Below are 13,557 nucleotides of genomic sequence, written 5' to 3' on the forward strand. Positions count from 1 at the left end.
GCCTGCGTAAGGCTGCCCTGTCCCATCCCTGCCCTCACCAGTTCTATCCCTTCTGTGATGTTTTTGAGAGGTTTTCAGGTCATCTCCAAGTTCAGTGTGCTGCGCATTGTGTGAAGTCAAGCACATATTGGACACACCTAAATCGCTCGCTGCCTGTATTGTGCATATATGTAACTGAATCACTGAGCACAAAAGTTAATGCAGACTTCATATAAACCAGGTGTGGGGAACCTTCAGCCCTCCAGATACTGCTAAACTATAACTCCCATCATTTTCTAGATTCTTGTACTAATGAGGGTGAATGGAATGGGAAAACATTATCAAATAAATTTAGACAATGCCAATATTACTATACAGTCTCTAGACAAGAATCCAGAAGCCTAATGTTTAGGCATTATCACAGAAGCTAACACAGTAATTAAACTGCCATATAAAATCAAACTGTCCTCTCCTCCACACATTTGAGCCCAGACATGACAAACTCACATTGAACTGCATGATCAAGTAACTGTTTTTATAATGTAAGATATACTATAACCTTAGAAGATACCTTGGAGGAGCAACAAACGCTGACAACTATTAAAGAACATCAGCATCTCCCTTAGTTGGATGTGTTCCATGTGAGATATGCTTCTCCTTCCATAATAGTATTTTCTGAGAATACTGAGTCCAAAGAAACCACCTACACATTGGCCTGATTCACACACAATGTTAAACCATGGTTTGGTGTTAAATGAAAACCCAACCCAGCATCTTGACTATGGTTTATTAACTATGGTCTGTTGGAAAATAAGAATCCATGGGATGCTCTTGGCTTAATAACCTTAATTGTTGTTTAGCATTATGTATGAACCTGGACATGTTATATGTGTGGTTTGCTTGTCCTGCCCAATTTACCCTCCAAGCTACAGAGATGATAGCCAAGAGCAGATGAAAAATGAAACTGCTCTCACTGTCTGTGCCAGAAAATATGACATTGCTGCTAAGTCTGTCTAGTAACAGGATCCTTTCCCTGCCCAATTCCTCAACCTACAGCCTTTGCTTTACAGCTGTGACACATGGTGATGAAACCTTAAAGCAACTTCTGTTCTGTCCTCAACTAACAAACTGAACCTCTCTGAAGTCCCCCCCAAAAAAACACATTCACTGTACATCTATAGTGCAGAAAATACATGAAAATTTAAACAGAAAGTTCAAGTGATTATTCTCCGTTATGTATGGCTTTCACTACATTACCCAATTTTTTATTGTTTAAAAGGTGCCTTTTACTAGCATTTGGCAAGTCATGCCTCCACATATTGCAAGTCACTACTACACAAATGAATACAGTGCTTGTCAACATGTTTTAAAAGCAAGAAAAACACCTCAGCTAAGATACCCACCCCTAGGGTATGCCAACAACTCTCTCAACAAATTTCTCTTAAGTTCCCCTACAAACAGATCATGATTAGTGAGATCAGGGCTTTTTTTCAGCCGGAACTCACTGGAATTCAGTTCTGGCACCTCTCAGGTGGGTGCCATTGCCATTAAAGAGAGCAAGAGAGCCATTCATGATGAGTTCCGGTACCTCTTTTTCCAGAAAAATAGCACTGAATGAGGTGAACGCTTAGCCACAAGCCCTTTTTCGGACAACATGCCAAGATGTCAAGCCAAACCTTAGTTTATTTCAGTACAGTGCAACAGTAAAAAGAATTTGGAAGGAACAAAGTGGATCACATGACCTTGCTAAGTCATAGTTTGGCTTACAAGTTATGCATATCACCTCTCTATGGTTTACCTTTGGCTTAGTGCAGGCATGTCCAAACTTGGCCCTCCAGCTGTTTTTGAACTACAGTTCCCATCATCCCAACCACTGGTCCTGTTAGCTAGGGATGATTGGAGTTGTAGTCCTAAAACAGCTGAAGGGCCAAGTTTGGCCATGCCTGGTTTAGTGTGATGTACAAACCAGACCAATGCATTCAATACGGTACTTGTGTCTATACCAACTTTAGTGTGCACCCCACACAACTAGGAAGTCAGTCACTACAATTCCAATCTTATAGAAAAATCAAAGCTTGGAAGAAATAACTTGTTCCAAGATTCAAGGCTGAACTGGGATTTGAATCCCAATAACCAGTTCCAAAATTCAACCATTCTATTAACTGGCTCATAACTTCACTTAATTATAATTGCCTCAACTGTATCTGTCAGTTTCATTTTCAAACAGTTTTTTAAACACAAACAATCCTTATCTCATATAAACATAACTTTTATTCTGCAATGATCTGAGGCAAGACATGAAAGCTTACTGTATTCGTTATAGACAAAATAAGGAACACTAAAAATTAAGAGATAAATAAGTCCATATGTTACATAAATTATGATGAGCTAACCAAATGCCCAACATCTTCAGGGCTGTGTTTTGTTCTCCATTTATGATAACACTCACTGCTGCAGATTTATAAACAAAAAGAACTAAAAGCTGGTTAAATTACTAAGTATTTTATAAAGTGATACAAAACAGGCAAGTTGTGCAAGAAAACAGTTAGAATTCTAAATACACCAAGCTCTTGGGCACCTGCTCAACATTTTAGTCTTACAGTCTCTCTCAATCACGTTCCACTGGTTTTCTCCAGAAAACCACTTCAAGTAGGATTTTATTTTATTTACTCATTCATTCAAGAAACACTCAGTTTTCCCCACCATGAAGTTTGGTAGTGTCATGATGACCATCTCAAGCTTGTTTAGGGTAGCAAAATACAGCCACATGTCTCTCAGATAAGACTCAAATACCACGTTTCCTCTGGAATGTACCTATTATAACATGTCAAAACCTTTGTTTTTTGGCAAGACCAATCCAGAACATTCTGGCCACCTGGATTACTGCAACCATATTTTCTAACTTTTTACTATAACTCAGCCACCTGTAACCAGAATAAGGCAGCCAAATCATTCACCTTACTTAGACCTTGCAATGTTTTAGCTTGCTTCACTGGCATCTTGTCCTCTTCAACAACCAGCACAAACTTCTTGTCCTTAATTTTAAAGCTCTCCAAAAGCTTCATATTCCAAGATATCACTGCCCATGATTATCATATCTCCCAATTACTACCTTGAAGCAAAACCTCAACCTAAAGACCTACTGATCACTTAAAATAATATCATTCTCCCATGCAGGCCTTCCCTCCTGCTGGTGCTACCTCCCGGGATACATACACTGCATGAATCCATCCTTTAAATCCCTCCCAACCAACTCTTCTGTGAAACCTCTCATTCCACACAAAAATTAAGTATATATAACTGTATTGCTGCACAATCATCCTATTACTCTTTCTTGATCTTCCTCTCCCTTTTTAACTTGTGAGCTCTTACAGACAAGGAGCTGTCCTTTGGCTTACATTACTCTGTAAACTGACAGGTACATAAATGGCACTAAATAAAACATTTTTATGGCCATTATCTCCACAGTTTTTTTAGTTACACATGAAAGAAGCTTTCCCTCCTAATTAACTAGGAGAAAAGATTCTTTTGCTCACTTAGGAAACTTCATCATGCTAAATTCTACCACCAGCTCCTCCTCACCTGCTTCCAGAATTTTTTTAGAAAAATATATGCCTATTGTCAATGATGCTGCTGTTTCTAATTTGTGCATAAGTTAACAGCTATGATATTTATTTTGTTCTCAGAATTACATCCTCTATACTTCACCATATAGCTTATGAGGCCAAAAGGCAGGATATAAATGTTTTAAATATGCAGTCACAACCATGTTTTTAAAAAAGAGTAACAGAAGGCAATAAGTTATTGTCATTTTCAAAACATGTACAAATATGTTCGTGTGTGTGTTTAAAGGGTTATCAAAAGTGCAACTCAGTCAACTCTTCTCTCAAGAAAATCCATGTTACTTTCAAGTAAATTGGGAAAGTTTATTTAAAAGAAGCAATATACTTTGATAAAATATTACAACATGGACTTGAAAAGGCATGTTACTTTTAACTCCTACAACCAATGTGATATCCACATCAACATCATCTGCCCCATTTCTTCTCCTCTTAAATAATCTAAGAGAAGAGGAAAGCATGACATGAAAGCTGAGGTTCATTCAATAGGCTGGCCTGGTTTGTACATCACATTAAACCATTGTTAAAATAAACTATGGCTTAATGTAAACAAGGATTGCTAAAATAATGGGTGCTTCCTTCCTCCTCTGCTCCTGCTGCTATGCTGCCAGGGAAGAAGCCCACTCAGCCTTTTCATGCGGCGGCATTGCAGGACGGAGGCATCACTGGGGCCCTGACAGGGGATTTCAAACTGGCTATGCCCTTCCTGATTGGCGGAGGGGGCATAAGCCCCTTCCGTCTATCAGGAACCGTATCCTGGCCTGCTCCCTGCTTTGGCAAATGGGGATGCAAGCTGGGGCTTGGGCTGTGCCAGGGGCGGAGCCGATGGAGCAGACAGTGGGCTTCCCTTGGATCCACCCCTTTCCCATTTAAGCAGCCAGCACCTGGGGCTCAGCCTGTTTGTTCCTGCACTGTGTTTCCCCACCCAGCCACCCTCGGTTTAAACTGATAGTCAATGACTTTGCTGTGGATATGGTGGTCACCGTCATTTCAGGGGCCGGGAAGGAATTTGCCCATCGGGCTAATTGACACTGACCCAGTGGTTTTGCCTACCTCATAGCAATCATCACAACTGGTTGGGCACTGGGGTAATCCTTTGTTTTGGATGGAGGGGAGGTTGTAGTTTCCGCCTGCCCCAACAAACGCTGGGATATCCGGGGATCCGGGGGGAATGGCCATGTCCGCGTACCCTGGCAGGGCCAGGGCTGAAGGCACTCCCCCAGATGGTGATCCGTGTGGGGGTCATCCAATTGAATGTAAGTCTTAGGAACCCCCACCTGGATTGACCATGCATCACTTCTGGCAGGCGGGCAGGAAGTATTTAGATTGTCCAATGCCCAAGCCAAACCTCTTTCATCTGTATTCAATAAAGTTGTGGCCTGTTTTGACCCAAAGCCAATCTCATTGGTCTCTTATTATTTGGGTTGGGGTATGGGAAGTCCGATGCCTGGTCCTAAAAGCTATGCTGTGTAGCTTTCACTCATGGTTTGGAGACAAAGTCACAAGTCTTGGTCTGGATGATACAAGTGATACCATGGACTTGTTTCCCAGTAGCTTAATTGCCAGCATATGCCAGCATGCAGCACATTCACATTAAGCTACAATTTACTTTAACTATGGTTTGACAGGACATGTGAACCAAACCACTTTCCCCTCTCCTCCATTCTGTGGTGACTGAAACGTTTTGAGGCTCAAATTTTAAGCTATCATATTTCACCAGGTCCAGTTAAGATATATACCATGCATAGCTATAGTAATTTGAACAAAGTAAAATTAATAAGTACTACAGTTCTATGATTGTGCCCATAATCAAGTTCTATGCACGTTATACAAATATTCTTCAACAACACAGTACAAACAAGATTACTGTTACCATCACTAACATATAACTTGGTCAAGGATTTGTTGAATGATAAAAGGATATTTTACACTGTGCTCTTCTTTAGAAGTAACCTGCCTCAAAATGTCCATAATCTTCACAGAGGCTTTCATCAAAATACTGCCAGTTTCAGTTCCTTCATACACATGCTCTTTATTTCCTTTTTCGCAGCTTGTTCATAATCATCACGCACATGCTATTGAGACCCTGTTGCACTTATTTCACTAAGGCACTTCAGGATCCCTCAATTCTACGTATGCAGCTTTCAGGACCACTGAGGGCCAAGGTGATTTGAATATACCGTATTTACTCAAATCTAATGCTCACTTTTTCTGGCCAAATAACGTTGCAAAAATTAAGCTGTGCATTACATTCAATGGCACATTTACATTCGCCAACAAATATGTTTTTGGTTTCAAGGTTCTGAAAACTGAGGTGTGCATTAGATTTGATGGCGCATTAAACTCGAGTAAATACAGTATTTATCTTCCACAAGCAGTTTACTTCCTAAGACAACAGCTTGACAGATTCACCACCAATTCCTCCATTTTCACACTACTGCATAGCCTTTGGCGTAGCAGACTAGTCTGTTCAGGTTTGTTTCCCCCAGAGGAATGTTGTATTTTTTATTTATTTTTTTGTAGTTGACTTCTCTTGTGTTTAAGTGGTTTATTTTTCTGTATTTTTTTCTTGGAGGATAGAAACTTCCTACACTTTTTTCATTACAGTACTTGCATAATTCTTACAGACCATATACACTAAATTACTTCGTTATCCCACCTGCCATAAATAAACTACCTTAAAGAAACTGCCCAAAATAAACCAAACACCTCCAGAAAACAGAATCATAAACCAGTGACTTCCCAGAAAGTTATGGAACTAACAGACCACATCACAAATAAATAGTCTGAATGCCAGCTCTCCCAGTAGGCTTCTTGGTTTCAGGCTTAAATTTGCCAAGTTTGGCAATTTGATTTAACATCAGTTTGTAAAAGCACCAACCATTCAAATAAAAGCTGGCTGCAGAATCCTCAGTTCAGCTCACTTAATGACCATTTGAAATATGCTTTATCAATGAAATATTACAGCTGGGCACCCCAACCACCCACCCCTTTTCATATGCAAAGACAACTCCAGATACAACCTCCAACCACCCCTCTCACTACCCGCCTGCTGCCTTAACGCCGCAGGAACCTCCAAGAATACAGAGTTCATAGCTCAGTAGTAGAGGATGTGTTTTTCATGTGCTGAGGTCCTAAGTTCAATCCCTGACAGTTAAGAGGATCTCATATGACAAAGCTGGGAAAAACCTCTGGCCTGAGTCACTGCCAGTCAGAGGCAGCAATAGTGGGCTACATGAACCAGTTCAGTATACAACTGCCTCATATGTGCAAAATACACTATGTTCAACCCAAGTTATTTTCTATCAGCTTCACAGAAGTTTCCAAACAGGATATATAGAGTCACCCTTACCAAGAGTTCAACATCTCACAACACTTTCTGGGATCTTTGAGCCCAAACAAAACATTCATTATTCTTTCCTCATTCAGGACCTGGAGAACTAACAATCTTATTCATGCTTACTCAGAAGCTTCATTCTCTGATCCATCTGTCCTTGAGCATTTGTGGGGAAGAGAACCGATGGAGTGGGGTGGGGTGGGAGAGAATGTCCAGAATTCCATAACAAGAGTATAAAGTTCAATGGGACTTGCTTTGAAGAAAATGTACGAAAGACTGAAGCTACCGTAAGAGTCAAATCCTATGCATAGTTACAGAGTTCAATGCTACTTTGTCCCCTGAGAGTGCATACAATTGTATGCATTTTTTACACTCAGAAGTGAGTCCAATTTTAGTTTGTACGCTCCTCCAAGCAGGCACCTGTCCTGCTAGTGTTACCTAAAAAAATAACAATTACTCACTAGTGAAATGTGCGTAGCATTTACAGCAGACATATGGCTGAATCCTATGTGTGCTTACTCTGAATCACGTCCCACTAGGTCCAACAAGATCTATTCCCATGTAGGCTTATTTTGGGATTGCCCCAAGCATATATTTAAGTCACTGAATTGAACCAAATAGACATGCAGCTTGATCATACGCACACTGATCCTGAAGATTTGACCATGTTTATAAATTTTTTTAGTAGATATGGGTTCCAATAGGATTCACTCTTAATCTCAAATAAATTTATTCCGTCAAGAGTTCCTCGCTCATGACCTCGTGGTCCAATTCCACGCACATCAATCCTGTCACTGGGGTCAATGTCACTTTCTTCCAAGTAACTTAACATACACTTACGCAGAATCAAGTCAGTGGAACCAAAAGGGGCTTACTCTATGCGTCCACAATATATACACAGCAGCCACGCCCTGTGACCCGGATCCTACGCACGCCGGCCCTGTGACCACTGGGCCTTACTCCCGAGTAACCTTACACTCGTCTACTCGGAGAAGTTTGTTATCAGGCTTCAAAGTTCCGGAAGAATCTTTTGGGGGGCTTCTGTTACAGCAGAACTGATTAATTACAGACAAATTAAACGTGCGCTGAATCGCAGGGCCACCATCACGCGCACACCCCTCACCAACCCTAAGGCCAGCGCGACTCGGGTAGGGAAATCAAGGGCTGCAGCCAACCAAGACCTGCTCGGAGTAGTCCCAACGAAATAAAAGGGCGTGACTAATTCAGGTCCGTTAATTCCCACTGCTCTGCTCCGAGTAGGACTTGGTTGGTGGCAATCTTCTCCCCCTACCACGCCGCACCTCCCCGAAGCCCCGTCGCGTCCGAAGCGGCTGGAAGGAGTTGCAAAGCTGCCGCCTCCCCCGCCCCCCCCCGGCCGAGCTAGAGGGCAACAGGCGAGCCAGCCTGGTCCGCGAGACGCACCTGCTGAGGCGGCGGCAGGCCCAAGCGGCTGTGGCAGTGGCGTCGTCGTCGACGGCCCCGAGCCCGGCTGCTGCCCGTCCTCCCCGAAGATGAGCCTGAAGTCGAACTCGTCGTTGGCGCCGCCGCAGTTTGCCGCAGTCATCGGGGGGCGGGTGGGGAGCCCAGACCCCGCCGCCGCGCCGGGCTTCGTTGGGCTGGGCTGAGGCGAGGACAGGGGGCTGGGGGCGAGGGGGGGACGAGGAGGGGGGGAAGGGGGGCAGGGCGGGCGGGCTGCGGCGCCCCCCGTCAGGGCCGCCTCATAGTACTGCGTAAGAGAGGAGGAGGAAGAAGGGGAGGAGGCGGCAGAAGCAGCGCTCCGGGCGGCGAAAAAGCGGCTTCTCCTTCCACGGTTTGGCGGCGGCAACGGCGACTCGGCGTCCTCGCAGCTCCTGAACTCCCGCCTGTCACTCACAAGTGCCGGAGGGGGGGAGGGGAGGGGAAAGGCGACTAGAAGCCGCTGCGGAGGCCACGCCTCCCGGGTCTCCGCGCGCCGGGCCACGCCCACTCCCCTCACGCGGCACCTCCGCCATCGCGCCACGCCCATTTCGAGCCCTCCGCTCGCTTATTGGTTGGCGGACGGAGAAAAGAGACAAGAGTTTTGAGGGCCGCTAACAGTGCGGGCTTATTGGGGTTTTTTTCTTTTCTTTTTACATCTTCCTTTGATTGATTAGTATATCCTATTGATTATTTGGGGTTGTATTCTCAAAATTTAAGAAACATTTATTTAAAAACAGCAGTGTATGCACAGACAGAGGTGAAGCCTCTTGGCTACAATCGGGCTCACCAAATTAGGATTCCAGACATTTGCCTGGGAATAAATCCATTTAATTTTTAAGGATTAAATCTAGGTTGTATTGTGCTACTGTGCAAATTGTTATAGCACACTCTTAAGTGAACATAAACTTCAGCAGATGTATGAAATGTAATGCTCTGTTGCAGTTATATTGGATTACATCCAACATTAGTCATGCTAAGAGTAGTTAAAGCATTCGCAGTAGGAAATAAAACTATTGTTTCTCTTTTGTAGACCCAAATGAAAATAGCAGAGCCACACAAACAGCTTGATTACCGGCACAGAGCGCTATCTTTATGTTTGTTGTTGTTTAGTCGTGTCCGACTCTTTGTGACCCCATGGACCAGAGCATGCCAGGCTCTTTATGTTACAGATCCAGAAATCTTTTTCACCCAGATCCTTGCATTAGCTGCACCACTGATCCCACTATGCATATCTACCCAAAACTAAACAGAGCAAGGCCGAATGTTGGTCAACAACAAAAGATTCCACAATTGGGCAATGCCTTTATTAAGACTTACTAAAATGACACATTATCATGAGCAAGCTTTGGACTGCTCCGGACCTCTTCATCAGCCTGACATGAGGCAATCTGAGCAACATGCTCAGTAAGGATTTGAAAGTAAGGATTTGAATCCTGGTCTTCCATACCCCAGTCTTAAACTCTAACCATTGTACACAGCACTGTTTCTTTGTTTACCCGTGTTTAGGATTACAATTTGACAGTGACACCCCATTGTTTTGCAACTTTTCTAAGCATTTGGAACATTAGTAGTACCTCATAAAGGGTTCCAGTATAGCGACATACAATCAATTAAAAGAAGATTGAGTGCGCGCTTACGGGAAGAGACCACCTAAAAAGCATGGGGATAGAAATGTAAAGGAAAATGATTATTTGGGGAGGCGGGAAATACGCTTTAAATGTATAGTATTTAACGTGAAACCTGCTTATAACTTCTCTACTTTGAGCGCAGAATGGAGAGGAACAGAGTTATGATCACCGCAAAGCCATGCAACCTCTTAAGAAATCTGCTTTTCGTTTTAGAGTTGCTGTTTGTATGCCGCTTTACATTGATTCCTATGTACTTCCACAGCTCTTGTCCCTCATCAAGAGAATTCAAACCGCAATAAGAAGCCGGAAGTGTCTTTGTCAACCACAGGCACTGGGCCCTTAAAGAGCAGTTCACTCCACCCGCCAGCTCCGTCCGTTGCCCTAGCTTTACTGGCACGCGCGGGACGGGCCCCGCCTCCTTTTTACGTCACGCTCTCGTCGCAGCCTGTCTCTCACAGCCGTTGCTTTTTAGCTTAGCCACACCCGTCAGCCTCTCCTTCCGCCCGTCAGGAAAGACTTTTGTCCCCGGGGCTCCTCCCTCGCCCTTCTCTCGTCTGGCTTTCCCTACGCAAGCTAAAGCGGTTTGCCCGATGACGTAAAAAAAACGGCCAGGACATTTTCGCCTCGTGACTAGAAACCAGTAGGAATTGTGGGTTCAGCTGTTTTGGTGGACTACGACTCCCATCATCCCTAATGGTCGCGCCGCGCTCACTGAGCCTGACGGGAGCTGTGGTCCAACAATGTCTGGTTTAAAGAGACCTCCTGACTTTGCCCTTTTGGGGAGCGAACTAGCTTGTTTTGTGAATGCAGCACTAGCAGCTGTCCCCGGGCTCACCAGATGGCTTATGCCCGTTTAGTTAGATTCTGAGATGACTCAAGCCAAGCCTCGACGGGAAAAGATGAAGGTGCCTCCGAGTATATAGAGAGTGCGTTTTCTGAGCTTCTGCTGACAGCACTGGCCTAATCCTGTTTCCCAAGAAGTAAGTCCGACTGAGTTTAGTGTTATTACTCTCTTTAAAAAAAACCACAATACCTGGAACAACTTATCAGGATCCCCACAAATTATTATTTATTTAAAGGTATTCTAATAGCTCTTCATAAAAAAACAGGGTGGTGGGAAAGTGTGAATAAAATAAATTCATACAACATATAAACTCACAAATAAACATAACAAAACACAGCAAGACAGACAACCCCAGCCCCTGAAAACTTGAAAACATTCCAAAAACCACCTATAATCTAAAAGGTCTGTCCTTTCGCCTGGGAACTCTGCCATCAAGTAATTCCTCAGTACACATTCGGCGCCTTCTCCCTCCCCATGCCATCAAAAAACCTGGATTTGCACCATGAACTGCCCAGAGCACTCTGCAGGTCAATAAGTTGCAGCCACACTTGGAATGTACTTGTGTACAATTCTGGTTGCTTTTTGGTTAAGAGGTAAGGGGAAACATGATAGAGGTGCAAAACATTGTGCAGGGTGTAGAGAAAGTAATATTGGAACCCAATGAGGCCATCAGGTGGAGCTGAATGTGGGACGATTCAGGACAGACAAAAGGAAGTAGAGTACTTCATAATTTAGGATGAAGGCATTATGACACTGACTGTTTTATTTTCAATTCTTTTCCTAGTGCTCCCTAACATGGAATTTACCTTTTTAAAAATTCACTGTACTGATTAGATGGACCACTGGTATGATTCTGTAGGTCCTTCTTTTTGTTCTAAAATTGGATGTTTTTCTGAGCTGGCATCTGCCCTCAGACACCTTCCTTAGCTCACCTGCAGCTGTACAAATAAAGCTATTCTCTCTTTCTGTCCTCCCTGCCCCCCCCCTTTCACTCTTGTGTCTCAAGGGATTTGCTGCAGATCACCAGATGGGGACTTTATGCTTTTTTCAAAGCACTTGGATTATTTTAAGTGCTAAACAAATTAGAAAGAAGGGGTGGGCCTGAGCCAATGAGGCAAAAACACAAGTGATAATGGCAGCAGGGAGGGAGGGTGGGGAAAGTACTGCTTGAAAAAGAAGCTTGATCAAGCATCTTTTTCTTAAGATGGGCAGGGGGGGAGGGGGGACACGGAATACTCAGTGATGCCATCACTTTGGCACATATGTCCAGACCTCTATTCAGCAAAATAAGCAGAAGGGTTCCCAAATGCAGCCAGGCTGGCTTAACATGTTTTAAACTTTAAGAAGAAGCACTCTTTGAAGTGGGGAGGAAGATGCTAGTATTCTACAAGCAGGGCTAAGCTCAAAAGAAGCCCCTTTTCAAGCAGTCTCGCAAAAGGTGGGTTGGATTGGGGGCCTGGTTTTGCCTATCTACTTTGAACAGCAGGATGCTTGTAAAATACTAGCAACTCTCAGTCTCTCCACCAGCACCCCGCGAGGAAGGGAGTGCATTGTTGCAATGCCTTCCTTTCTGCCCAGGTGGAGGAGGGAGTTAGGGAGGAAGGAAGAAACCAAGATTTTACAAGGCTCCTGCTCAAGAGAAGCAAATGAATATGCTCCCTCTTGTCTCTTTCAGTGCCTATTGAGGATCATTCTTTTTCAACAAGCTTTTATTTGGAGAGTTCCCTCCTAGTCTTGTATCTATTTGAAATTGTTTTTATTGTTGACATTTTTATTGTTAAATCACTTTAAGAGGTTTGATAGGAAGTGATTCATAAATTGAATGGGAAAAATAATCTAAAAATGTATGTGTGTTTGTAAGATTGTTAACTCCAGAGTCTAGAATTATTATTGCAATGTTGAACATCTTCCAGTAAGAGGGACAAATTGCAGTTGTGTTACTGTAGCTGAGACCTTTCATTTATTTCTCTATTTTTACTATTTGGAGTTGACTTGCACTTCTCGTTAAGGAATTTCTTAATACAGTGTCATTGTCAAGGCAACTTTTGACTGTTATGCCAGATGAAATAAGAGCCCCAACTGTCTCTGCCTGCTAACAAGCAATTTCAAAAGAATGATTCCAAAATCCATGGACAGGCAATACCTTTATTAGGTCCACCTAAACTGTCACAAAATACTTAGTGAGTGAGCTTTTGAGTTCTTCAGAACACCTCAGTGGGCTGGATGTTAAGCAAAGTGAGGGAGAAGGAGAAAAGCTGGCTTGATGTTGAATCCACAAAGCCTGTTTCATTAGCCCCTTGGTGTGACATGATTACATAGAGATTTGCATTTGAGTTGAAATAAAAAAATTAAGGTCATATATATATATATAATGTTCATAAATGTACCAACCAAGCGCATACATAGATGTGTGGACCACATGTCTGGAGCAGCACAGGAGGACCGCCCTGAAACCATTTTGACTCCCAAACTGACCAAATGTTTTCTCTGCAAGGAGGAAGGGGGAGGGGGAGCCTCCCCATCGTCTTTTTGTTCACAAATCCTGTCTTAAGGGTATGTCTGTGTATGAATAGGGTGAGCCTGTGAGCTGGCTCAGGAACTACCTGTAAGTATTTGTCATTACAAAAGACTGGCCAGGCTCCCCAGGGTATCCAATCAAGTGACCATTAACAGGTGATAAACAATGCACTC

At 43.4% G+C, this 13,557-nt stretch overlaps 1 protein-coding gene across 1 annotated transcript in view; it reads right to left on the bottom strand.

Annotated features, from left to right (window-relative positions):
- The window catches only part of NFATC3 (nuclear factor of activated T cells 3), a 46,173-nt gene extending 37,324 nt beyond the window's left edge, over positions 1–8,849 (bottom strand). Inside the window, exon 1 of the mRNA XM_053399533.1 lies at positions 8,359–8,849. Within this exon, the coding sequence (XP_053255508.1) occupies positions 8,359–8,500 (142 nt within the window). The 5' untranslated portion in view covers positions 8,501–8,849. The remainder of the gene's footprint in view (positions 1–8,358) is intronic.
- Between the last annotated feature and the right edge of the window lie 4,708 nt (positions 8,850–13,557).

Source organism: Podarcis raffonei, chromosome 8 (assembly GCF_027172205.1).
Source record: "Podarcis raffonei isolate rPodRaf1 chromosome 8, rPodRaf1.pri, whole genome shotgun sequence".
In the NCBI taxonomy this organism is placed as follows: domain Eukaryota; kingdom Metazoa; phylum Chordata; class Lepidosauria; order Squamata; family Lacertidae; genus Podarcis; species Podarcis raffonei.